The 27,119-nt window shown below is 43.2% G+C and overlaps 1 protein-coding gene across 1 annotated transcript; it reads right to left on the bottom strand.

The window, feature by feature from the left end:
* Positions 1-1,920: 1,920 nt before the first annotated feature.
* On the bottom strand, positions 1,921-26,198 carry LOC106573976 (GTP-binding protein Di-Ras1). The gene is made up of 2 exons (XM_014149458.2): positions 25,927-26,198; positions 1,921-3,304 (listed from the first exon to the last, which is right to left on the bottom strand). Exon 2 carries the CDS (start codon positions 3,228-3,230, stop codon positions 2,634-2,636), a length of 597 nt encoding a protein of 198 aa, XP_014004933.1. The 5' UTR covers positions 3,231-3,304; positions 25,927-26,198; the 3' UTR covers positions 1,921-2,633.
* Positions 26,199-27,119: the final 921 nt, after the last annotated feature.

The following is a 27,119-nucleotide window of genomic DNA, read 5'->3' on the forward strand; positions in this document are numbered from 1 at the left end:
AATCCATCAAAGATTTTTATCGAAGGTAAAATCAACGTTGATGTAGACACCTAAATTGATGGTATGAGGGTCTAGACATTTGTGCTAATAGATATTAAATAAATGTATTCAAACACATTTACATTTCAAACGTGCTTTGTCTGCTTGTTGCTTTTGTTCTGGTTGTGCTTTGTTCAGCTAAAGCTCACTTTGATTATGAAATTATGCAAAATGTCAAGTCAACTGGTAGGAAAGGCATTTCAAATGTACAGCAAAATGCAGAAACCAATTGCAGCTATCTTTTCCATCTTTTAATTATCTACACTCACAGTCGCATGCTACTGTTAATTAGCAATAATTAGCAACCTTTGATAGGCCTAATCTGTACCTATAATATATTGTATAATGTGTTAATAACTTTCAATGAACAACTTTAATGATTGCAATACCTCGTTCTCAAATCCCATCCATTCACCAGGTTACAGGTAGACACGGAGATACTGAAGGCGAAAACCCAACTTGTACTTACGGACGTCCATTTGAATTGATGAAAGTCGTGTTTCCATTACTCTAACATTAAACTTGATACCGCTCTCATCTCCTGCAAATCCACCCTATTACCTATCCAATCATAGGAGTCAAGTGGTGCCCAGCAAACAGGGGACATCCTGAGGACATTCAGTGACGTTCCTTTAGGTCCCTTAAGGGTTTCAGCTTGACGTTATCCTTGTGACGTTCTGAGAACTTTCTAAGAACATTGCATGATGGTCTCAAGGGAACATTCTCTGGGGACCTTTGTCTAGTTCCCTGGACGTTCCCAGGACGTCACTGAGTTAATCTGACTATTGCCTCATTTATTTCAATTACCTATTTCAGCAATTTGAGTATGGATTTTCAGTATAGTTGTCTAATTTTGGTGGGGCATATTTTTCTGTTTTATTAATGTTACTCCTGAATCACTATGATAAATATAATCATTTTCATGAGTGTACACTACCGTTCAAAAGTTTGTGGTCACTTAGAAATGTTCTTGTTTTTGAAAGAAAAGCAAATGTTTTGTCCATTAAAAAAATATCAAATTGATCAGAAATACAGTGTAGACATTGTTAATGTTGTAAAATACTATTGTAACTGGAAACGGCTGATTTTGAATGGAATATCTACATAGGCGTACAGAGGCCCATTATCAGCAACCATCACTCCTGTGTTCCAGTGGCACGTTGTGTTAGCTAATTCAAGTTTATCATTTTAAAAGGCTAATTGATCATTAGAAAACCATTTTGCAATTATGTTAGCACATTATGTTAGCACAGCTGAAAAATGTAGTTCTGATTAAAGAAGCAATAAAACTGTCCTTCTTTAGACTAGTTGAGTATCTGGAGCATCAGCATTTGTGGGTTCGATTACAGGCTCAACATGGCCAGAAACAAAGGACTTTCTTCTGAAACTTGTCAGTCTATTCTTGTTCTGAGAAATGAATTCCATGCAAGAAATTGCCAAGAAACTGAAGATCTGGTACAGCGCTGTGTACTACTCCCATCACAGAACAGCGCAAACTGGCTCTAACCAGAATAGAAAGAGGAGTGGGAGGCCCTGGTGCACAACTGAGCAAGAGGACAAGTACATTAGAGTGTTGAGTTTGAGAAACAGACGCCTCACAAGTCCTCAACTGGCAGCTTCATTAAATAGTACCGCCAAAAACACTGTCTCAACGTCAACAGTGAAGAGGCAACTCTGGGATGCTGGCCTTCTAGGCAGAGTTCCTCTGTCCAGTGTCTGTGTTATTTTGTCCATCTTAATCTTTTCTTTTTATTGGCCAGTCTGAGATATGGCTTTTTCTTTGCAACTCTGCCTAGAAGGCCAGCATCCCGGAGTCGCCCCTTCACTGTTGATGTTGAGACTGGTGTTTTGGGCGGTACTATTTAATGAAGCTGCCAGTTGAGGACTTGAAGCTGTAGATATTCCATAAAAAAATCTGCCGTTTCCAGCTACAATAGTCATTTACAACATTAACAATGTCTACACTGTATTTCTGATCAATTTGATGTTATTTTAATGGACAAAAAATGTGCTTTTCTTTCTATGGATGTCTCCATGGGACTATGGCACAACGTCCCAAGAACGTCCTAAAAACATCCTCGGAACAAACCGGGAACTAGACAAAACCTCCAGGGGACCATGACACAACATCCTGACGACTTTAGGCGACCATTTTGTGATGTCCTGGGGACGTCTTAACAATTCCATTATTGTTTGCAGTGTGTCTCATATTAGCAGGAGAGAGACAGCTATAAGAGAAGAGGGCGAACATGGGGTGAATAATATTGAAATGGGCTCTGAGTTTGTAATAATGCCCTGAACTTGAGAGGATATCAATTGTCAGGGCTCTATATTCTTTCATTTTTCCCATTAGAGTAGAATTGCATCAAGGCTTGATCTTCTCTTCTCTTTGAACTTGAATAGCCTCTTTGTGGGAGGGGGGGTCATCTCTTTCAGGATAAAATAACCCCTCTCAGACGAGCCCCGTCCCACCCCTGCCTTCCCTCCATTCCTCGAAGTGACTCTCTTCAAGAACATCTACACTTTGCACCACCACCACCACCCTCCCCAACCCCAGTCTTTCCTTCTAGGGGTCAGGCATCAACTCTCCCTCCCTACATGATGCTACACTTGCCCTTGAGCTTGTCGGCACGCTTCTGCTTGCCAGAGCGCTTGCCATCAATGCTCAGACTCATGTTCCTCTTCTTTTCCAGGGTAAGCAGCTCCTGGAAGAGCTCTTTGACGTTGTAGTTCATCTTGGCAGAGGTTTCCATGAAGGCACACTTCCATGCTGCCGCCTGCGCCTCACCCTCCGTGGTCTCCACCTCACGCTGGGTTTCGTCACTCTTGTTGCCTACCAGCATGACAGGGATGGCGTCCACGGTGCCCTTGATGGCAAGCACCTGCTGGTAGATGGGCTTGAGCTCCTCCAGGGACTGGCGGCTGGTGACGGAGTAGACCAGGATGAAGGCGTGGCCCTTGGAGATGGACAGGCGCTGCATGGCGGGAAACTGGTGGCTGCCCGTGGTGTCGGTGATCTGGAGGGTGCACACGCTCTTGTCACAGCTGATCACCTGGCGGTAGGTGTCCTCCACAGTGGGGATGTAGGTGTCCCGGAAGGTGCCCTTGACGAAGCGGAGAACCAGGGAGCTCTTGCCCACGCCGCCGGCCCCAAACACCACCACACGGTAGTCGTTGCTCTGCTCCGGCATGTTGGGCCTCTTGGGGGGTTTCCTAAGACCTGTTTCCTAAGACCTAAGGTTTCCTAAGACCTGTTTCCTAAGACCTAAGGAAGAGAGAAGAAAGAGAAGATCAGGTCATCAATGGAGGGGATCAGAAGCAGTATCAGGAAAAACATGTATGCCATTCTATGTTGATTCAAATCAAATCTAATTTTATTGGTGACATATACATGTTTAGCAGATGTTGTTGCGGTGAAGCGAAATACTTGTGGGTGTAGCGAAATGCTTGTAGGAGGGATTGTTATTTTTCTTGTTGTTGAAGCTACTCCAGTGATTGAAATGATGTCCAATTATTTCATTTGAACCACTTTGGCCAGTTGGGACAACAACAACATAACAATTACATCTGGTCAGGCTTTAGCCTTTTGGGGGCCCAAAGCGAGATTTGGTTGTGGGGCCCCCCACCTTTCGGCAAAACTTTTTAGTAGCCCCCCTCTTGATGGTGGAGAGAACACTTTAAGCTTGAAGTTAATTTCCTGCAATTTTATTATTTGACCATGGGACGTAGAGAAAATGTTGCTGTTTTAAAACAAGTTTTCTGCAATTACACACATTTTGCCATGGTGCAGAAAGAAAAAGTTGCAATTTAATAACATATTTCATGCAAGTCTACAAATTTTGCCATAGGACAGAGAGAATATTTTAGCAGTTTTAAAGCAAATTTCCTGACATTCTACCCACTTTGTCATGGGGTGGAGAGAAATGTTTGCAGGTTTAAAGCAAATGTTACGCCATTCTACACATTTTGTAATGACATGCCATATTAATAGCATATCTGAGTGAGAATTAGTAACAAAATCAATGGGAGCCCCCTGGAGGTTAGCTGGCTAGACAAAGTACCAACATGAAAATGTTTAGCTGACAATGCTAATTGAGAGAGAAACTGCTGATGCATAACCACATTTCGAAATTGCACCGGGTGTATTCCACTATACTTACTCACTAAGTTGAGACCCCGATTGAGTTATATATATACACAGTACCAATCAAAAGTTTGGACACACCTACTCATTCAAAGGTTTTTCTTTATTTTTTATTATTTTCTATATTGTAGAATAATAGTGAAGACATCATACTATGAAATAACACATATGGAATCATTTAGTAACCAAAAAAGTGTTAAACAAATCCAAAAATATTTTAGATTTTTCAAAGTAGCCACCCTTTGCCTCGATGACAGCTTTGTACACTCTCGGCATTCTCTCAACCAGCTTCATGAGGACTGATTTTCCAACAGTCTTGAAGGAGTTCCCACATATGCTGTGCACTTGTTGGATGCTTTTTCTTCAATCTGCAGTCTAACTCATCCCAAACCATCTCAAATGGGTTTGAGGTCAGGTGATTGTGGAGGCCAGGTCATCTGATGCAGCACTCCACTGTCCTTGGTCAAATAGCCCTTACACAGCCTGGAGGTGTGTTGGGTCATTATCCTGTTGAAAAACAAATGATAGTCCCACTAAGCCCAAACCAGATGGGATGGCGTATCGCTGCAGAATGCTGTGGTAGCCATGCTGGTTCAGTGTGCCTTGAATTCTAAATAAATCACAGACAGTGTCACCAGCAAAGCACCATCACACCTCCTCCATGCTTCACGGGGGGAACCATACATGCGGAGATCATCCGTTCACCTACTCAGGCCTGTTCTGTAAAGGGAGTAGTACACAGCGTTGTACCAGAGCTTCAGTTTCTTGGCAATTTCTAGCATGGAATAGCCTTCATTTCTTAGAATAAGAATAGACTGACAAGTTTCAGAAGAAAGTCCTTTGTTTCTGGCCATTTTGAGCCCGTAATCAAACCCACAAATGCTGATGCTCCAGATACTCAACTAGTCTAAAGATGGCCAGTTTTATTGCTTCTTTAATCAGAACTACAGTTTTCAGCTGTGCTAACATAATTGCAAAAGGGTTTTCTAATGATCAATTAGCCTTTTCAAATGATAAACTTGGATTAGCTAACACAACGTGCCATTGGAACACAGGAGTGATGGATGCTGATAATGGGCCTCTGTACCCCTATGTAGATATTCCATTCAAAATCAGCCTTTTCCAGCTACAATAGTCATTTACAACATTAACAATGTCTACACTGTATTTCTGATCAATTTGATGTTATTTTAATGGACAAAAAACTTGCTTTTCTTTCAAAAACAAGAATATTTCTAAGGGACCCCAAACTTTTGAACGGTAGGTAGTGTATACATAAAAATGGGTCCTGGAGACCATACCCAACACAATATCTTAATCATGGCATAAAACTAGTTTTTATCTAAATAGCATCCTCGCTTACACAGATCTTGTTGTGCACTTGAACAATATATCAGCGACCCTGAACTGAGATAAACAGTGAGATAAGCTGGTTTTTCCCTTTAAAGCCAGGCTTGTCTTCATAGATTATGCCAATCAATGAGTTCTCAGATCTATCCACAGCACAATGGGCAGAAGATGCCAAGCACATTGTCATCAAACGTGTGTTTGATCCCAGATCCCAGATCTGTTTGTGCTGTCTTGCCACCTCCTATGGAGATTGCTTGGAATTGTCACGCCAACAGTTTTTGGAATGACAATTACCATAGGAGTTGGCAAGACTGAAAAACATATCTCGGACTAGGCAAGTGCTTGTGCGATCCAATGTTACATGGGGGCTGCATTGCAATAATGCCAAAGAATAGAAAGGTATGGAAAACATCAACACAAAATAGTGATCCAAATAGTAATTGAAAAATAATTATTTGTACTGTATCATTGATCATAATGTTCATTAGTTGGTAATGGATAAAAATGGATGTTAGGAAATGCGATACTGTAGCTCCGTAGTTGGAGTGTTATGTAGGCCTATTGCATTTTCAGATGCGAGCTCATGTGCATGACAATAAGTGTAAAGGAGGTGGTTCAGTAAGCTATGCTTGCATTTTGAATAACCTTGCCCAGGCTTTAGCTCAGTGGGCTAACACAACCCTGAGGTGAGAGACAACCCAGGTTCAATACCCAATCAGTCACATGAGCACAGGTTCAGACATGCAAATAAGTACACACGTGGGAGTGTTAAGGTATGTGTCTGTGCGCAGGCATGTGTGTGAAAGATTGTGTGTTTGCTGCCATCAGCACTATAGTCAGGGTGTATTAGGAAGTCATTCATCTTGCTGTGGCTGAGCAGTGGGCTATCAGTCTTTGGGTGTGTAGGTGGAGAAACAAGGTGGAATGGAAAGGGGCCAAGCTTGGGAAGGGCTGACAGATTGCCACTCTGAGTGGGAAGATGACTGAGTGAGAGACTAAGAGGAAGAACAGTCCGGATCTAGCGTCAGAATGTGTCATGCCTTGATCTGTTTCACCTGTCTTTGTTATTGTCTCCACCCCCCTCCGGGTGTCGCCCTTCTTCCCCGTTAGCCCCTGTGTATTTGTACCTGTGTTCTCTGTTTGTCTGTTGCCAGTTTGTCTTGTTTGTCAAGCTTACCAGCGTTTGTCCTGTCAGCTCCTGTTTTTTTCTAGCCTCTCTTTTTCTCGCCCTCCTGGTTTTTGACCCTTGCCTTCCCTGTCCTGACCCTGAACCCGCCGCCTGACCACTCTGCCTGCCCCTGACCCTGAGCCTGCCTGCCGTTCTGTACCTTTGCCCCTTTCTGGATTTCAGACCTCTGCCTGACCTGACCCTGAGCCTTCCTGCCGTCCTGTACCTTTGCCTCTGTTGCTGTAATAAACATTGTTACTTCGACATGGTCTGCATCTGGGTCTTACCTTATCCTGATAAGAATGACTAATTCAAGGTTTTGGTTGGGGGATTTGCTCAAACATAAGGACATGGTAAAAAGAGCGTTTTGCCAGCTTTCTGTCGGTTAATCAAGTGATCACTATCAGTTCTATCTATGTACTCTATCTATGTGACATAAAAAACACTCAAAATATCACTTCAACTATATTACTGCAGTTTGAGTGTCAACCCAGACTATTCCAGGCAATCAAAAGCCTTACCAAGGCCATCCAGGTGACCATCAAAATGGAATATCAAGGTACATAGGACAAGACAACACTCATCTACAAGACAGTCTACCAGGACTTGATTCATGGGTCTCTGAAGGTTGCTGGAGCATTTTTTAAACCGAATGGTATGCCCACTCAGAGACCATAGGGGAGACAAAACGTTATATTGGATCTGCTATCAGCGATCATCTCCACCTGCTAGTTGTTGACTTTCAAAAAACACAAGATTCCAAGAATTCCTCTAAGATCAAGAATGGAGTTCCTTCAGTAAGTAGAGCAGTGGTGGAAATACCCCCAGCCATTAATGTCTACGGCAGGAGAGTGCTTGAGTACAGAGACACTGACAGGATTGGGATTCGGATAATGGAGGATCTAGGTGTCACAAATCAACAGCCACAAGTCAATCACTGTGAATGGAGAGTTAAAGGGTTACATAATAGGTAGCATACTCCACCTCTATGCCTTGCTTGTCTTGTGAGTATTTATCATTAAACCTGGGCAGGTAGAAGCAATATCATCACACCCATGATCGTGTACGTTAAAGGGATAGTCCACTCTAGCCTCACAAGGTGTGGATCATAGACTCATCTCGACATTGGACCACATCTGATGTCTGAAAACAGCTGAGCAACTTGGATTTTTCAAGCAAACTATCATTCGAATGTACTGTACTATAAGACTACACAATGTTGCTCCTACCTATTCAATACTTTCAGCTCAACGAACAGTAGGAGACATATTTCCCTGTGTGGGTATCTGAGCCTTGTATGTTACTGCCAAATGATTCCCATGGACCAGACAGATGCTAGATGGACCTCCGCCATTCGTCTGCGGATGAAGGCTCCTGTGCGGCTCCATGCATAGTAATCTGTTTGTAGTACTGTTTGTAGTACATCCCACTCATTACAATGAGCCTGTTGTCCTATAGCTCCTCCCACCAGTCTCCTCTGATGTAATTTACATCTTATAGCTGGACTTTGATTAATGCATACAAGGTTGTCCTTATGCTAGTAAACAGTGAAAATAACTGGTTGTTGCTTACAGCACAATGTTAATGTTGTTGCTTATAGCACAACATTAATATCCTGTATGATGAACTTAAAAAACAACTCTGATTTAGTTTATGTCAGGTTTGTTCATATTTCTACATATTGAAATGGTGATGTGTCACTCCTGGGGTTTAAGTCACTGCTCTGTCTCTGTCAGTGCCTGCTGTTCTGTAGTGTCCACCCAGAGAGATTGCTGGGTTGGTAATGAAGGCTCTGTGGACCAGTGGAGAGATAGGGTCCCCCGCCAGAGACGTTTCCATACTTCCACCCCCATCTATCTGCCTGTGATAGCAATGCGTAGTGACAGCCTGCACACTGCTGTTCTGGGCTCCCCCTGGCCTGCATGTCTGGTGGCCAGACCATATAGCCCAAGAGGTCACTGTTAGACCAAGAGGCCATAGCCAGGGAAATTCTCTCCCGGCTACGGTTACATTGTCATTTGTTCCATGATTTACATTGCCTTCAGAAAGTATTCACACTCCTTGACTTTCTCCTAATTTTGTTGTGTTACAAGGGATGATCAAAATGGATTTAATTGACATTTTTTGGTCAACGATCTACACAAAATATGTCAAAGTGTAAGAAAAATTCTAACATTTGAAAAAACTCAAATGAAAAATAAAACACTAATATATCTTAATTACTTACAGTACCAGTCAAAAGTTTGGACACACCTACTCACTCAAGGGTTTTTCTTTAGTTTTACTATTTTCTACATTGTAGAATAATAGTGAAGACATCAAAACTATGAAAAAACACATATGGAATCGTGAAGTAACCATAAAAGTGTTAAACAAATCAAAATATATTTTATATTTTCAATTCTTCAAAGTAGCCATCCTTTGCCTTGATGACAGCTTTGCACACTCTCGGCATTCTCTAAACCAGCTTCACCTGGAATGCTTTTCCAACAGTCTTGAAGGAGTTCCCACATATGCTGTGCACTTGTTGGCTGATTTTGCTTCACTCTGTGGTCCAACTCATCCCAAAACCTCTCGATTGGGTTGAGGTCGGGTGATTGTGGAGGCCAGGTCATCTGACGCAGCACTCCATCACTCTTCTTCTTGGTCAAATAGCCCTTACACAGCCTGGAGGTGTGTTGGGTCATTGTCCTGTTGAAAAACAAATTATAAACCACGCTTAGTGGTACTCTTTGCAGCAATTCGACTACGAAGGCCTGATTCACGCAGTCTCCTCTGAACAGTTGATGTTGAGATGTGTCTGTTACTTGAACTCTGTGAAGTTTTTATTTGGGCTACAATTTCTGAGGCTGGTAACTCTATGAACGTATCCTCTGCAGCAGAGGTAACTCTGGGTCTTCCTTTTGTGTAGCGGTCCTCATGAGAGACAGTTCCATCATAGCGCTTGATGGTTTTTGTGACTGCACTTGAAGAACCTTTCAAAGTTCTTGACATTTTCCAGATTGACTGACCTTTATTTCTTAAAGTAAGATGGACTGTCGTTTCTCTTTGCTTAGTTGAACTCAAATGCATTAAGAAGGAAAAAATTCCACAAATAAACTTTTAACAAGGCACACCTGTTAATTGAAATGCATTCCAGGTGACTACCTCATGAAGCTCGTTGAGAGAATGTCAAGAGTGTGCAAAGCTGTCATCAAGGCAAACAGTGGCTACTTTGAAGAATCTCAAATATATAATATATTTTGATTTGTTTAACACTTTTTTGGTTCCTACATGATTCCATATGTGTAATTTCATAGTTTTGATGTCTTCACTATTATTCTACAATGTAGAAAATAGTCAAAATAAAGAAAAACCCTTAAATGAGTACGTGTGTCCAAACTTGAGTCATTACATGTTAGAATCACCGTTGGCAGCTGTGAATCTTTCTGGGTAAGTCTCTAAGAGCTTTGCACACCTGGATTGTACAATATTTGAACATTATTCTTTTAAAATTCTTCAAGATCTATCAAGTTGGTTGTTGATCATTGCTAGACAGACATTTTCAAGTCTTGCCATAGATATTCAAGCCGATTTAAGTCAAAACTGTAACTAGGCCACTCGGGAACATTCAATGTTGTCTTAGTAAGCAACTCCAGTGTATATTTGGCCTTGTGTTTTAGGTTATTGTCATGCTGAAAGGTGAATTTGTCTCCCAGTACCTGTTGGAAAGCAGACTGAGCCATGTTTTCCTCTAGGATTTTGCCTGTGCATAACTCTATTCCATTTCTTTTTATCCAAAAAACTCCCTAATCCTTGCAGATGACAAGCATACCCATAACATGATGCAACTACCACCATGCTTAAAAATATGTAGAGTGGTACAAAGTGATGTGTTGTGTTGGATTTGCCCCAAACATAACGCGTTGTATTCAGGACATAAAGTTAATTTCTTTGCCACATTCTTTGCTGTTTTACTTTAGTGCCTTATTGCAAACAAGATACATGTTTTGGAATATTTTTATTCTGTACAGGCTTCCTTCTTTTCACTCTGTCATTTAGGTTAGTATTGTGGAGTAACTACAATGTTGTTGATCTATTCTCAGTTATCCTATCGCAAACATTAAACTCTGTAATTGATTTTAAGTCACTATTGGCCTCATGGTGAAATCCCCGAGCAGTTTCCTTCCTCTCCGGCAACTGAGTTAGGAATGACACCTGTATCTTTGTAGTGACTGGGTGTATTGATACACCATCCAAAGTGTAATTAATAACTTCATGCTCAAAGGGATATTCAATATCTGCTTTTTTTTACCCATCTACCATTAGGTGTGTTTTTTGCAAGGCAATTGAAAACCTCCCTGGTCTTTGTGGTTGAATCTCCGTTTGAAATGCACTGCTCAACTAAGGAATCTTACAGATAATTGTATGTGTGGGATACAGAGATGAGGTAGTCATTCAAAAATCCTGTTAAACACTATTATTGCACACAGAGTCCATGCAACTTATTATGTGACTTGTAAGCAAATATTTACTCCTGAACTTTTTATGCTTGCCATAACAAAGGGGTTGAATACTTATTGACTTTAAGACATTTCAGCTTTTCATTTTCTATTCATTTGTAAACATTTCTTAAAACACAATTCCACTTTGACATTATGGGGCATTGTGTGTAAGCCAGTGACACAAAATATAAATGTAATCAATTTTACATTCAGGCTTGACACAACAAAATGTGGAATAGACAGCTAATATTGTTTCATGACATGTGCTTCATGTTTTTGTTTTATAAATAACTTACAAATAAATCAATTCAATCTCTCTGGTCTTAAAGGGAGAGTGTTTGTGATTCTACATATAGTTAACGCTATATTTTTACCATATGAACAGAGCTTAAAGATGAAAAGTTTATAAGTAATTTCACACAGTGGCATCTCCAGAAGGAGCTTGTTTAGTCGCTCGTGTTTGACGTCAATCCTCTACCCACAGTGACAGACAGATTTAGAAGAATGACTTGAAGGTCTGGTAATCAATCTACTCCCATGATTTGGTTCATGTATGCTCGCCCTCAGTGACAACCGTAAACAACTGTGTGTGTGTGTGTGTGTGTGTGTGTGTGTGTGTGTGTGTGTGTGTGTGTGTGTGTGTGTGTGTGTGTGTGTGTGTGTGTGTGTGTGTGTGTGTGTGTGTGTGTGTGTGTGTGTGTGTGTGTGTGTTCCCTCCCTCTGCAGCTCTGGTATTTCTCCATTGTGTGTATTGTTTTCTACAGATCTCTGGGAGTTCTCTGGTTACTGTGGTAACAAGGCCCAGAGGAAAATCTATGACAGAGGAAGAGAGGGTGTGTGTGTGTGTGTGTGTGTGTGTGTGTGTGTGTGTGTGTGTGTGTGTGTGTGTGTGTGTGTGTGTGTGTGTGTGTGTGTGTGTGTGTGTGTGTGTGTGTGTGTGTGTGTGTAAAAGGAGATAGACAAAGATAGCAGAGGGGTGATGACTTGTACATTTTGGGACAGGTTATAAACATGTCATCGCCCCTATCATCACTCGGTTGCCATGGTTACCTGCCCACACGCTTTTATGCCATATCCTTTTTCAGAGAGGTCAACAACACAACAAGAGAATGTCAGGGATTGACGTCAAATTTTCCCAGACTCGTAGCTTTCTGACATTGACAGTATGGCAATTCCTATCCTTGTCAAATGTTTTGATCATTACTGAGAATTGACAACTTGCTAGCCATATAGAGTACCACAGTTTGAACCGTAATACCCATAAAACCTAGAGGTCAAATAGGGAAATGGTTCCAATCGTTTTTCTACCATTCATTTTTCCCATGGGGGATTATAGACACACTTAAAATAAAGGCTGTATCTTGTGTAGGCTTACCCTGGCGTGAAGTTTTGATAACTGTGTAAATCTCTCTAGGACAAGGTCACTTTTATCAGTATATTTGCCTGTATTTACCCCCCAAAATTGAAAGGCTAATTGGCTGCTAACGTGGCTATCATAAAGAACTACAAGAAAGATTTACACGGTTATCAAAATGTCACGCCAGGGTAAGCCTACACAAAACACAGCCCTTATTTTAAGTGTTTCTAAAATTCCCTATGGGAAAAATGAATGGTGTAAAAATGATTGGAACCATTTCCCTGTTTGACCACTAGGTTTTATGGGTATTATAACACCTCCAATGTGGGGCTCCATTAAGCCTCATCTCTGTTTGAATGTATCTATACTGGAAGGCTTGAATAAAGTTGAAGTTTGAATTCATATGCACTATGCTGGTTACTCCCATAAGACCATTCAAACATTTGGCACATTTGATAGCACAAAATCCCTGACAATCTTCAGAATCTTAGGGCTTACTAAAGCTAATTTAAATTCTCTATGTCTGTTTCATCCATGCATTTCCATACAACTCATATCCTATCTGTGTAGAGCCTAGCCATCTGCATAGATGCCTACCTACTATAGTAACCATATTCACACCAGCATTTCATATTACAGTAATAACTATCTAAAATCACAAACCACCACATTGTAAGAATGCCAAAGCTACATATCTCATCGCTCCACCACCAACATCAACAACAGCCAAGATGGAGAACTCATCCAGAGAATCGTCCAGTGAACAACATGGCTCCCTCACACACACCTAATGAATGGTGCCATTGTCTGTGGCAGGCATGTAACAGCCCAGATAAAGGGAGTAGCCTTGTTCTGCCATCTCCCTTAGGCCCAGCCTAGTGCCTCTCTTCCCTGCCTGCCTCCCCCTGTGTAGTCTTGGGCTTTGTATGGACGACACCCTGGAGAATGCAGCACGCTGTCCTGAGAATGTGTGTTTGAGCGAAACGTGCTGATGCCTGCAACAGTCCAAGGTGCCACACGTGATTAAGTGTATAGCCTATCCTGGGGATGAGCTATCTACCAACACACACACAAACCACACACACACACACACACACACACACAGAGAGAGAGCAATCTATAATAGACATTAAGTGCCATCCAGACCAGTATTGCCAGAATGGCGTGGGGGAGGTAGTAGACAGACCACAACAGTATGTCAAGAGAGAGGGATTTCGATGTCATGACAATTGGGAAATAACGTTCTGGTTTGACTGGTGGTGGTAAAATTATTAATGATTCCCTATAGTGATGAAGCTGTGATGACTGCCCCACTACTTTCTTAACACATGCTACAGTTAGTGGTTATAGAGTCAGGGGTGGCAGGTAACCTGGCTGTTAGGAGCGTTGGGCCAGTAACAATATAAAAATCTGTTCCGCCCTTGAGCATGGCAGTTAACCCTAATTGCTCCAGGGTCGCAGTCAATAATGGCTGATCCCCTGGCTGTGACACCACTCTTCGAGGGTGTCTCAGGGGAAGTGAGATATGCAAAAAACACATTTCCATTTCACACCTGTAGAGACTACCCACTTGTACATACAGAGTAAAGGACTATATAAGCACCCCCTAATTTACATTTTTATTATTATTATTATTTATCAGGGTCTCACCCCTACAATGCATCTTTCATACATCTGTAAGGACAGACGCTGGGAGACGAGAAGCAAGTACAGCGAGTGAATATTTAATGAATAAACAGACAAGAAACAAAACACGAACAGCGTCTGGACAAGGGACACATTACGACATTAATCCCGACTCGGGAAAGAAACTGAGGAGGTGACAGATATAAGGGAGGTAACTATTAACGTGATGAGTCCAGGTGAGTCCGATGAAGCGCTGATGCGCGTAACGATGGTGACAGGTGTGCGTAATGATAAGCAGCCTGGTGACCTCGAGCGTCAGTGAGGGGGAGCGGGAGCAGACGAGACAGGACCCCCCCCTCTAGGGGCGTCACCTGGCATCCCACCTGGGGATGCCCGACGGTCCGCCGAGGCGTGGGAGCCCGACGAGCCGGCCAAAGCATGGGAGCCCGACAAGCCGGCCAAGGGAGCCCGACGAGCCGTCCGAGGGGAGGGAGCCCGACGAGCCGTCCGAGGGGAAGGAGCCCGACGAGCCGGCCGATGGGAGGGAGCCCGACGAGCCGGCCAAGGCGAGGGAGCCCGATGAGCCGGCCGAGGCGCGGGAGCCCGTGGAGCCGGCTGAGGCATGGCGTGGGAGCCTGACGAGCCAACTGAGGCATCCCCGGTTGCTTCGGCAGTGGCACCCAGACCCGACGCCACCAACAAAAACAAAAAACTGATCCTTCTAATTGTGGAGTCAGCATTCTGTAAGGACACACGCTGGGAGACGAGAAGGAAATGTACAAGGAGTGATTATTTAATGAATAAACAGACAGGAAACAAAACACGAACAGTGTCTGGATAACGACATTAATGCTGACTCAGAAAATAAACTGAGGAAGTGACAGATATAGGGGAGGTAATTAATAACGTGATGGAGTCGAGGTGAGTCCGATGAAGCGCTGATCCATGTAACGATGGTGACAGGTGTGCGTAAAGATAAGCAGCATGGCGACCTCGAGCGCCAGAGAGCGGGAGCGGAAGTAGACGTGACAACATCTCCCATGCCACTATTGCTACTTGCAATGTAGAAATGGTTTCCTTGAAAATCCACTTCCGTTTCTCACAATAAACTAATTGCGGTATACAAGTTGGACAAATGCTGAAAATAATTGATTGTAGTTAGCAGCATGGCTAGGTTTATGGAGTGCTTCATAATGCTGTAGCCTATATTCACTCTAACAAAAAAAGGTTCTGTGTAGAATCATAAATGGTTATTCAGCTTGTCCCTGCAGAAGAGCCCTTGGTTCTGGGTAAGAACCTTTTCACTTAACAAAGAACCCTTTTAGAACACTGTCTTCTGAATGTTCTCAAATGAAAAAGCTTCCCTGCTGAACCCTTGAAGAACTCAAGATAATTTTTTTGTTCTAAGAGTGTACCTTGCCAACGCTGTAATAACAAGACCTTACCAGTGCTTCAAAACTATTAATAAGCAAAGAAAATGACCTACAGTACCTGGGTTACTTTCTTTGAATTAGAATAACAAATTATAGTAATACTTAGAAGAAACCTTTTGATTTGCTAGCATGTGTTCTGTCCCAATGCAACACAGGTGTCCTCTGCAGAAAAAAGCTCTGATTTAGCAGTTTCAGCACCCTTGAACTATTAGTTAGTTGTACTTGCCCAACACTCCTTACTTTCTTATTAGTGGTACCTGCAAGTCACCCCACTTGTATCAGCCAATCACAGTTTGTTATTCCCCATGCACCTCACTAAACCCCGCTCCCGCCGTCAGAGTGAGATTGCGGTCAGAAGAGAATGGACTCGTTGGACTGTTTCCTCAAGTGTTTTTGTATTAGCCTGTGTATTTGGTTTTGTCCATTACGTTATATCATGTCATAGGAGCATAGAGATTGTGTATACTGTCATGATGTGTATCTAGATAGCAGCATGTGTACCTCCACAGGCTACACTATGTCCTCTCATCTCAGACCTGATGCTACTAAAGGCCAAGCAGGAGCTCAAACAGATGGAGCAGCTCATGGCTACACTAGCCAAGCCACGCCTACAGCAACTGAACCTCCAGTGCCACAGGCTCGTACCAGCACACCACGGAGGGCCAGTGAGAAGATGCAGGACAAGGATGATCACAACCATTGGTCACCAAAAGGGATGCCCATCCTGACCAAGTGGAGGCTGACCAGTCCTCACGTCCCCTTTCTCAGGCACCTTCTCGTTCACTGCCAGCTGCTGTGGCTCATAGTAAATCTGATGCTGCAGATTTACGCCCTGCAGCTAACGCCACACTAAAGCTGCTCATCAGTGCCTCCATCAGCATGAGCCTTTGATGACACCCTCACCATCAGCATCGCCATCAGCCCCAGTCTCAGCTCCGACCCCTGCTGTGGAGTGCCTCACAGTGGTGCTACAGCCTTCTTCAGGGCCAGAGGCGCTAACAGAGCTCACCCGGGGGGAGCAACCCACCACTGTGCTTCAGCCGACCCCAGCCATGCAGATCCAGCCTGCTCCTACCATGCAGCTCAAGTTAGTAGTGGGACCTCCTACACCCGCTCCCTCCATGGAGCCTCATCCTTCTCCAGGGTCAGATGAGCTACCAGAGCTCACCGTGGAGGAGCACCCCACCACTGTGCTCCAACCAACACCTGCTGTGGAGTCTAACACAGTGACCACAGAGCCTTCTTCTGGGATGTTGGAGCTACTGTATCATAGTTCACCCTGGGGGAAGCATCCTACCACCACTGTTTCCCTCACAGTGGTGTTACAGCCTTCTCCAGGGACAGAGGAGCAACTTGAGCTCACCCTGGGGGTGCGCCATACCACTATGCTCCAGCTGACCCCTGTTGTGGCGTCCGTCACAGTGGTTCCAGAGCCTTCTCCAGGGATGGAGAAGCTGCCAGAGCTCACCCTGAGAGAGCACCCTACTCCTACACCAGCTGACATTGCTTATAACCCATCCTCAACCGCCCGACTATATGTGATAAAGTGAAAATCTGAGGCCCGCAACCGACCCTAACCTGCTATAGAACATGCCCTGTAGTCTATAGTCAGAAATTGCAGGACGATTTTTTTGACACCTGGTGCATGATTTTTTTGGCCTGATTTAGATATGTTTCTGCTTATAATTTCCAACACACAGGCTATTTATTAGTCAACTTGTCTATAATTAGACACATGCAACTTCTCTTCTGTCATTATATGTTGACCTAGAAGACTAAATAAACCCTTGGTCACCAGAATAATGTCATCATTCGATAGAATGAATGCTTCACTCTAGTTGACATCTGTAAAGTTCTCCATCATCTCTGTTTCTTTCACGGCGCAAAGACATTTAGGGACCGGGGAGAAAATGCAATAATAAAAAGCAAAAACTGAAAAAATGTCCATCTGTTTGACCAGTTGTAAGGAAATAGAAAGCTGTGAAAATGACCCAACATGTTTCTGATAAGATTTCAGTTCGGCTTTGATGCATATTTTATGTGGCTGAAATGCTATCAGCTTCTATGATGCTGATAAAGATAGCACCTCTACAGACTGTATCTAACCGAGCATTCACATTCTTTCAAGTAGCTTTGGGACACAACATCGGAAGTCTGTGTATTGGTTGGACTCCGTGAGCTGTGCTTCGTTCTGGTGGCTGGCGTCGGAAAACACATTTCCTTTCAACAAAGGCATTCTAATCTCTAGAAACTCTACTTACCAGACGTAAAGTGAAATGTAAAGAGACCCTCGCTATCAAATAAACGTCTGAATCTAACATTTATCTGAACCGCACCATAATCTTGTTGAGTTAGACAGCGGGCTGCCAATAGACCACGCACTTCACATGAGACATCCTGCCACAAAATCTACCACTGTCTACACAGCAGGAATAGGGTGCGGTTCAGACAAAAATTGGAGGCAGACATTTATTTGATAACAATAGTGGGGGGGACCCTCCTGACGTTCCAGTGGGGGACCCTCCTGATGTCCAAGTGGGGGACCCTCCTGTCTGAGGTGTTCAGTGTCCTGTCATAAAAGACACCTCACCCTCTGCCCTACTAGGTCCTCAGTCTATAGCCCCCTCACCTGTCGTCGCAGTAGAGGACCAGCGGAGCTCTCCTGCTGCGGCCTAGCATCACAACCCGGGGCCTTCGTCTGGTCACTCTACTTTGCCCTGGTCTCCTGATCCGATGGGCCTTCGCCTGGTTCCTCAGCCTGGGTCTGGCCTGTCCGGTGGCCACCGCCCGTTGCCGCTCCGTGGGTCCAGCCACCCAAGTATCCAGTCTCAGATTCCTTGTTGAGCTCTGTCGCTGCGGCCTTGAGGTCTCCAGTCCAAGTGCCCTCAGCTGACACCATGCTGTGGGTCAAGATGACTCCTGTTCCTCCACTGGGGGCCTCACCTGCCCTCACTGCCAAGGTCCTTCTGTTGCCTGTTTCTGGACAGAGGTTGGCGCTCCGCTTCCACAACTGCTGCACAGCCTGCACTAATATCGGCCTCGTCAAACAGCCAGGTTTGGTGACCTCAAGCACCTACCTGCAGGGGTGGCCAGATGCACCAAAAAACTATTCCTGCTTGACCAAATGCCTACGCTCTATGATGTTTCTGATGGGGTAGCCAGACACACTCAAGGACTGGACTTTCCCTTGTCTGGCTCCTTCACAGCCCTGCCTCCCTGTCCAGGTGGATGAACACACACGAGTGATCTTATGATAGAGCCTTTTGTTTAGAGTTCACATTTACACAGTAAATGTGGGGGTGGCTGATAAAAAGGCCAGCTCTGATTTAGCAGGTTCAGCACCACTTAACTATTAGTTAGTTGTACTTGCCCGACACCCCTTATTTTCTTATTAGTCGTACCTGCAAGTCACCCCACTTGTATTGGCCAATCACATTTCGCCTTTCCCCGTGCACCTCACTCAACCCCGCTCCTGCCGTCAGAGTGAGATTGCGGTCAGAAGAGAATGGACTTGTTGGACTGTTTCCTCAAGTGTTTTTGTATTAGCCTGTGTATTTGATTTGGTCCCTTATGTAATATATCATGTCATAGCAGTATAGAGAGTGTGTATACTATGTCATGATGTGTATTCTAGATAGCAGCATGTATACTGTACTTCCACAGGCTACACTATGGGCCTGCATACACTGAGTGTACAAAACATTATGCTCTTTCCGTGACATAAACTGACCAGGTGAATGCAAGGGAAAGCTAGGATCCCTTATTGATGTCACTTGTTAAATCCATTTCAATCAGTGTAGATGAAGGGGAGGAGACAGGTTAAAGAAGGATTTTTAAGCCTTGAGACAATTGAGACATGGGTTGGGTACACTACCGGTCAAAAGTTTGGACATACCTACTCATTCAAAGGTTTTTCTTTATTTTTACTATTTTCTACATTGTATAATAACAGTGAAGACATCAAAACTATGAAATAACACATATGGAATCATGTAGTAACCAAAAAAGTGTTAAACAAATCAAAATATATTTTATATTTGAGATTCTTCAAATTGCCACCCTTTCCCTTGATGACAGCTTTGCACACTTGGCATTCTCTCAACCAGCTTCCTGAGGTGGTCACCTGGAATGCATTTCAATTAACAGGTGTGCCTTGTTAAAAGTTAATTTGTGGAATGTCTTTCCTTCTTAATGCGTTTGAGCCAATCAGTTATGTTGTGACAAGGTAGGGGGGTATACAGAAGATAACCCTATTTTGTAAAAGACCAAGTCCATATTATTGCAAGAACAGATCAAACAGCTCTCCTCTCCTTCCAGACTCATATTAAGCATCTCCTATCCAAAGCTAAATCTAGAATTGGCTTCCTATTTCGCAACAAAGCCTCCTTCACTCATGCTGCCAAACATACCCTCGTAAAACTGACCATTCTACCGATCCTCGACTTCGGCGATGTAATTTACAAAATAGCCTCCAACACTCCACTCAGCAAATTGGATGCAATATATCACAGTGCCATCCGTTTCGTCACCAAAGCCCCATATACTACCCACCACTGCGACCTGTATGCTCTTGTTGGCTGGTCCTTGCTACATATTCGTCACCAAACCCACTGGCTCCAGGTCATCTAGAAGTCTTTGCTAGGTAAAGCTCCGCCTTATCTCAGCTGACAGGTCACCATAGCAACACCCACCCGTAGCACACACTCCAGCAGGTATATTTCACTGGTCATCCCCAAAGCCAACACCTCCTTTGGCTGCCTTCCCTTCCAGTTCTCTGCTGCCAATGACTGGAACAAATTGCAAAAATCGCTGAAGTTGGAGACGTATATCTCCCTCACTAACTTAAAGCGTTAGCTGTCAGAGCAGCTTACCGATCGCTGCTGCTGTACACAGCCCATCTGTAAATAGCCCATCCAACCAACGACCTACCTCATTCCCATATTTGTTTTTGTTTTTCTGCTCTTTTGCACACCAGTATTTCTACTTGCACATTCTCATCTGCACATATATCACTCCAGTGTAAATTGCTAAATTGTAATTACTTCGCCACTATTGGCCTATTTATTGCCTTACCTCCTTACTTCATTTGCACACACTGTATACAGATTTTTCTATTGTGTTATTGACTGTATGTTTGCTTATCCCATGTGTAACTCTGTGTTGTTTTTGTCACAATGTTTTTGTCACACTAAATAAAGGTGAAATAAAATAAAATAAATAAATAAGCAAAGAGAAATGACAGTCCATCATTACTTTAAGACATGAAGCTCAGTCAAAACTGAACATTTCAAGCACTTTGAAAGTTTCTTCAAGTGCAGTCGCAAAAACCATCAAGCAGTATGATGAAACTGGCTCTCATGAGGACTGCCATAGGAATGGAAGACCCAGAGTTACCTCTGCTGCAGAGTATAAGTTCATTAGAGTTACGAGCCTCAGAAATTGCAGCCCAAATAAATGCTTCACAGAGTTCAAGTAACAGACATCTTTGTGAATCAGGCCATCATGGTCGAATTGCTGCAAAGAAACCACTACTAAAGGACACCAGTCAATGAATAGCATTCTCACGTAGGTGTTCCTTTTGTTCAGGTGGAAAATGGCAGTGTGGAGTGTAATAGAGATTGCATCATCTGTCAATCTGTTGGGGCGGAATGCAAATTGGAGTGAGTCTAGTGTTTCTGGGATAATAGTGTACAGACGTGAGTGCTACGGGTCGGTAGTCATTTAGGCAGGTTACCTTAGTTTTCTTGGGCACAGGGACTATGGTGGTCTGCTTAAAACATGTTGGTATTACACACTCAGACAGGGAGAGGTTGTAAATGTCAGTGAAGACACTTGCCATTTGGTCAGAGCATGCTAGCAGTACACATCCTGGTAATCTGGCCCCACGGCCTTGTGAATGTTGACCTGTTTAAAGGTCTTACTCACATCGGCTGCGGAGAACGTGTTCACACAGTCTTCTGGAACAACTGGTGCTCTCATGCATGTTTCAGTGTTATTTGCCTCGAAGTGAGCATAGAAGTAGTTTAGCTCATCTGGTAGGCTCGTGTCACTTGGCAGCTCTCGGCTGTGCTTCCCTTTGTAGTTTGTAATGGTTTGTAAGCCCTGCCACATCAGATGAGCATCAGAGCTGGTGTAGTACGAGTCAATCTTAGCCCTGTATTGACACTTTGCCTGTTTGATGGTTCGTCGGAGAGCATAGCGGGATTTCTTATAAGCTTCTGGGTTAGAGTCGCGCTCCTTGAAAGCGGCAGCTCTAGCCTTTAGCTCAGTGTGGATGTTGCCTGTAATCCATGGTTTCTGGTTGGGGTATGTACATACAGTCACTGTAGGGACTACGTCATCGATGCACTTATTGATGAAGCCAATGACTGATGTGATGTACTCCTCAATGCCATCGGAGGAATCCCGGAACTTATTCTAGTCTGTGCTAGCAAAACAGTCCTGTAGCTTAGCATCTGCTTCATCTGACCACTTTTTTATTGATCTAGTCACAGGTGCTACCTGCTTGTAAGCAGGAATCAGAAGGATAGAATTATGGTCAGATTTGCCAAATGGAGGGCGAGAGGGAGCTTTGTATGCATCTCTGTGTGTGGAGTAAAGGTGGTCCCGAGTTTTTTTCCCTCTGGTTGCACATTTAACATGCTGATAGAAATTTGGTAAAACAGATTTAAGTTTCCCTGCATTAAAGTCCCCAGCTACTAAGAGTGCCGCCTCTGGGTGAGCGTTTTCTTGTTTGCTTATGGCGGAATACAGCTCATTCAATGCTGTCTTAGTGCCAGCCTCAGTCTGTGGTGGTATGTAAACAGCTACGAAAAATACGGATGAAAACTCTCTAGGTAGTTAGTGTGGTCTACAGCTTATAATGAGATACTCTACCTCGGGCGAGCAATAGCTTTAGACTTCCTTAGATATCGTGCACCAGCTATTATTTACAAAAATACATAGTCCGCAACCCCTTGTATTACCATACGCCGCTGTTCTATCCTGCCGGTACAGCGTATAACCAGCCAGCTGTATATTGGCAGTGTTGTCGTACAGCCACGACTCTGTGAAGCATAAGATATTACAGTTTTGAATGTCCCGTTGGTAGTTCAGTCTCCCGCTTAGGTCATCTATTTTATTGTTCAAAGATTGCACGTTTGCTAGCAGAATGGAAGGAAGGTTTTTTCGATCACCTACGAATTCTCAGAAGGCAGCCCGCCCTCTGGCCCCTTTTTCTCTGCCTCCTCTTCACGCAAATCACGGGGATCTGGGCCTGTTCCCGAGAAAGCAGTATATTATTCACGTCGGGCTCGTCAGACTCGTTAAAGGAAAAAAAGGATTCTGCCAGTCCGTGTTGAGTAATCGCAGTCCTGATGTCCAGAAGTTATTTTCGGTCATAAGAGACGGTAGCGGCAGCATTATGTACAACATAAGTTACAAAGTAAGTTACAGACAACGCAAATAAACAAACAAAAAACACAATTGGTTGGGGACACGTAAAATGTCAGCCTTATTGTCAACACACCTCCAGGCTGTGTAAGGGCTATTTTACCAAGAAGGAGAGTGATGGAGTGCTGCATCAGATGACCTGGCCTCCACAATCCCCCGACCTCAACCAAATTGAGATTGTTTTCGGAGGAGTCGGACCGCAGAGTGAAGGAAAATCAGCCAACAAGTGCTCAGCATTTGAGGGAACTCCTTCAAGACTGTTGGAAAAGCATTCCAGGTGATGCTGGTTGAGCGAATGCCAAGAGTGTGCAAAGCTGTCATCAAGGGAAATGGTGGCTATTTGAAGAATCTCAAATATAAAATATATTTTGATTTGTTTAACACTTTTTTGGTTACCATATTATTCCATATGTGTTATTTCATAGTTTTGATGTCTTCACTATTATTGTACACTGTAGAAAATAGTAAAAATAAAGAAAAACCCTTGAGTGAGTAGGTGTTCTAAAGCTTTTGACAGGTAGTGTATGTGTGCCATTCAGAGGGTGAATGGGCAAAACAAATAATGCAAGTGCCTTTGAACAGGGTAAGGTAGTAGGTGCCTGGCACACCGGTTTGTGTCAAGATCTACAATGCTGCTGAGTTTTTCATCCTCAACAATTTCCCATGTGTATCAAGAGCGGTCCATCACCCAAAGGACATCCAGCCAACTGGACACAACTGTGGGAAGCAATGGAGTCAACATCGGCGAGCATCCCTGTGGAACACTTTCGACACCTTGTAGAGTCCATGCCCTGAATTTTTTTGGGCTGTTCTGAGGGCAAAGGGGGGCGCAACTCAATATTAGGAAGGTGTTCCTAATGTTTGGTATACTCAGTGTATATTGAATGTAAGCCAGTACTCATGGTTATTCCTTTCTATTCTTTCTCCATAGAACCTCTTCTTATAGACTTTCACGTCTGTGAGCTGTCAATACAGAGGACTGTGTGGTGTGGTTGAACCCAATATCTAATAAACTTGTTCTGAAGACATCGAGACTTGTTCTTGCCGGACAGACCTGTGGTGGCTGAAATCTATCCATTGGCACCTAATAGCTCTCTACTAGTTAGTGTCCATTCTACATGGTCCCCCCCAGATCGGACCTTTAGTATTTTTCACAACTGTTGCATTCCTCAGTCTCCCTGCTGTATTTCTTTCCTCTGTGTTATGTGCATGGATTTGCTCAGGTAACCTAAACCAGGGGTGTCAAACTCAATCAGGGCACGGGACAAACAGCCTATTATGTTTGTTTTTCAACAACAGAAAAAAAGGGAATACAACTGGCCCAAACTGGCAATTGTTTTACTACTATGGCCCTTTATAATATCCTCTTATGTACATAGGATTTACTACTATGGCCCTTTATAATATCCTCTTATGTACATAGGATTTACTACTATGGCCCTTTATAATATCCTCTTATGTACATAGGATTTACTACTATGGCCCTTTATAATATCCTCTTATGTACATAGGATGCTGTATATAGCATTTCAACATATTAAAACAAAAGAAGAGATACATAATATTTTTCCAGCCTTTCTGCTATGCTTGCAGATGTGCATAATATGCTGTGACCCTAATCAAAAAAGTATTTAATTACTCCAAATAACAAAAACGTACCTATAGGTTGTTGTGACATTTAAAAGTAAAAGTGTTTCATTTTTTTTTGCACTGCATGGATCATTGGTGTGGTTGAATGCAGCATTGCTATATGGTGCACTCGAAATGTTTTGTAGTTGAGTAGCCAGCCTAGGCTATTGCCCATTAGTAGTAATTTATACCCGCGTGTGAATCCTATATCTTGTAACTGTTTGACAACCAACATGACATTTTCTGTAGGCTACAGCATTGACCCGTTGGAACTGCAACTTGGCATGGCCATTTCGTCTACAACTTCAGGTCGGGTAAAAGACTAGACCAGTGCCATTAGTGATGATATGATACAGAGCGCAGGCTGGCTCGTGTGTTGGTGGGTGTGAGGCAATGCCGTTTGGCTTGCAGCACTTTGACAGTGCTTGCTGTGACTTGTAGTGCAGCGCGTTGCGGGCTGCATGGAAGTGGGCCAAAATCACGGGCTGGATTCGGCCCGCGGGCCTTGTGTTTGAGACGTGACCTAAACCCCATAGAAATGTATGATATAATTTCAACCACGCGTCTTGGATAATCATCCAGGTATTTGACTTAACGGGCCAAACTACTGATTTAACTACACTAAATCCAAGCATCAATCACTCATTCATGGCATAATGTTTGGCGGCTACCTCCCCATTGTGGGTTGAATGTAAGACACGTTGATAGCCCTCCATCACACGCTTTTATGCTACACAAACACACACTCCGCATTGTAGCACATTCCATATGCATGTCCATATGATATTATAGCAGCTACGATAGCCCTATATAACAGTGAATCCTATGGTAAACTATGGGAAGTCAGAAATTAGATATATATTCAAATCATATTAAGACAAAAGGCTTATATTAGCAGTTTATTGTGGGGTTAACTTTGAGAGAGAAATGTAGGGTTTCGAGCTCTACATAACACAAACTTATTTGAACACAACGGTGGTTGTCGGTCCGTCAGACGCATCTGATTTCATTCATAAACTTGTCTTGAAAACGCCGCGACAGTGTCTCATCCTATGGCCAGGTATCATTATCACACGGAAAACAAAGGATTGGTCTCATGGTACCACTGTAACATGTAGCCAAACGCAAATTAAAAATGTCCACCAGATACTGAACAATGGAGATTAGAATGTTGAATGAGTCAGTAGGCTAGATTAGTGGGGGAATGGAGAGTGAGTGAATGGATGGATGGACGTACGTGTTGAGTTGAAATTAATCGAACTTACCTTAAGCTTACTTTCCCAGATCCGATTTAAATATGCCCGCATGTAACACTTGTAAGTAAATACATTGATGCTAGAATCCTTGTATAGTGGGCTAATAGCATTTTACAGTATGCGTGATGTGCTCTTTAGCCAGGTCCTCCTCTTTTTACTGCATCTCTCGCTCTCTCTCTTTCTGATTTAAACCCCCTGATGCCAAAGATAGGAGGTGCTTTACTTTCTATTTCGTCTCTCATCGAATACTGACGCAAGCGAATGGGCAGATCAATTCCAGCAATCTTGCGCTCTTGACACTCCTTCCTGCTTTTGCTGAAGATGTAAGCTCCATCATTCAGCTAAGCGTCTGAGATATGTCTCTCATTCCACTCTGTCTTTGTCTTTCTTCTTTTCAATATCTAATATGGTTACCTGATTCAATCTTTATAATTATTTTTAGGTTATAGACTATTATTCGTGAAACCTCAATGGTTTATTTTTTTAGAGAAGCTGGAATAGCATAATGTCAATCTGACATCAATATACACTACATGACCAAAAGTATGTGGACACCTGCTCGTCGAACATCTCATTCCAAAATCATGGCCATTAATATGGAGTTGGTCCCCCTTTGCTGTTATAACAGCCTCCACTCTTCTGGGAAGGCTTTCCATTAGATGCTGGAACATTGCTGCAGGGACTTGCTTCCATTCAGCCACAAGAGCATTAGTGAGGTTGGGCAGTCAGCGTTCATTCATCCCAAAGGTGTTCGATGGGGTTGAGGTCAGGGATCTGTGCAGGCCACTCAAGTTCTTCCTCACCGATCTCGACAAACCATTTCTGTATGGACCTTGCTTTGTGCACGGGCCTTGCCCAAACTGCACAGAATCGTCTAGAATGTCATTGTATGCTGAAGTGCTAAGATTTCCCTTCAAATCAAATGTTATTGGTCACATACACATGGTTAGCAGATGTTAATGTGAGTGTAGCTGTAGCGAAATGCTTGTGCTTCTAGTTCCAACAGTGCAGTAATATCTAACAAATAATCGAACAATCCCACAACTACCTAATACACACAAATCTAAGTGAAGGGATGGAATAAGAATATGTACATATAAATATATGGAAGAGCGATGACCGAGCAGCACAGGCAACATGCAATAGATGGTATAGAACACAATATATACATATGAGATGAGTAATGCAAGATATGTAAACAT

Source organism: Salmo salar, chromosome ssa16 (assembly GCF_905237065.1).
Source record: "Salmo salar chromosome ssa16, Ssal_v3.1, whole genome shotgun sequence".
Lineage (NCBI taxonomy): Eukaryota > Metazoa > Chordata > Actinopteri > Salmoniformes > Salmonidae > Salmo > Salmo salar.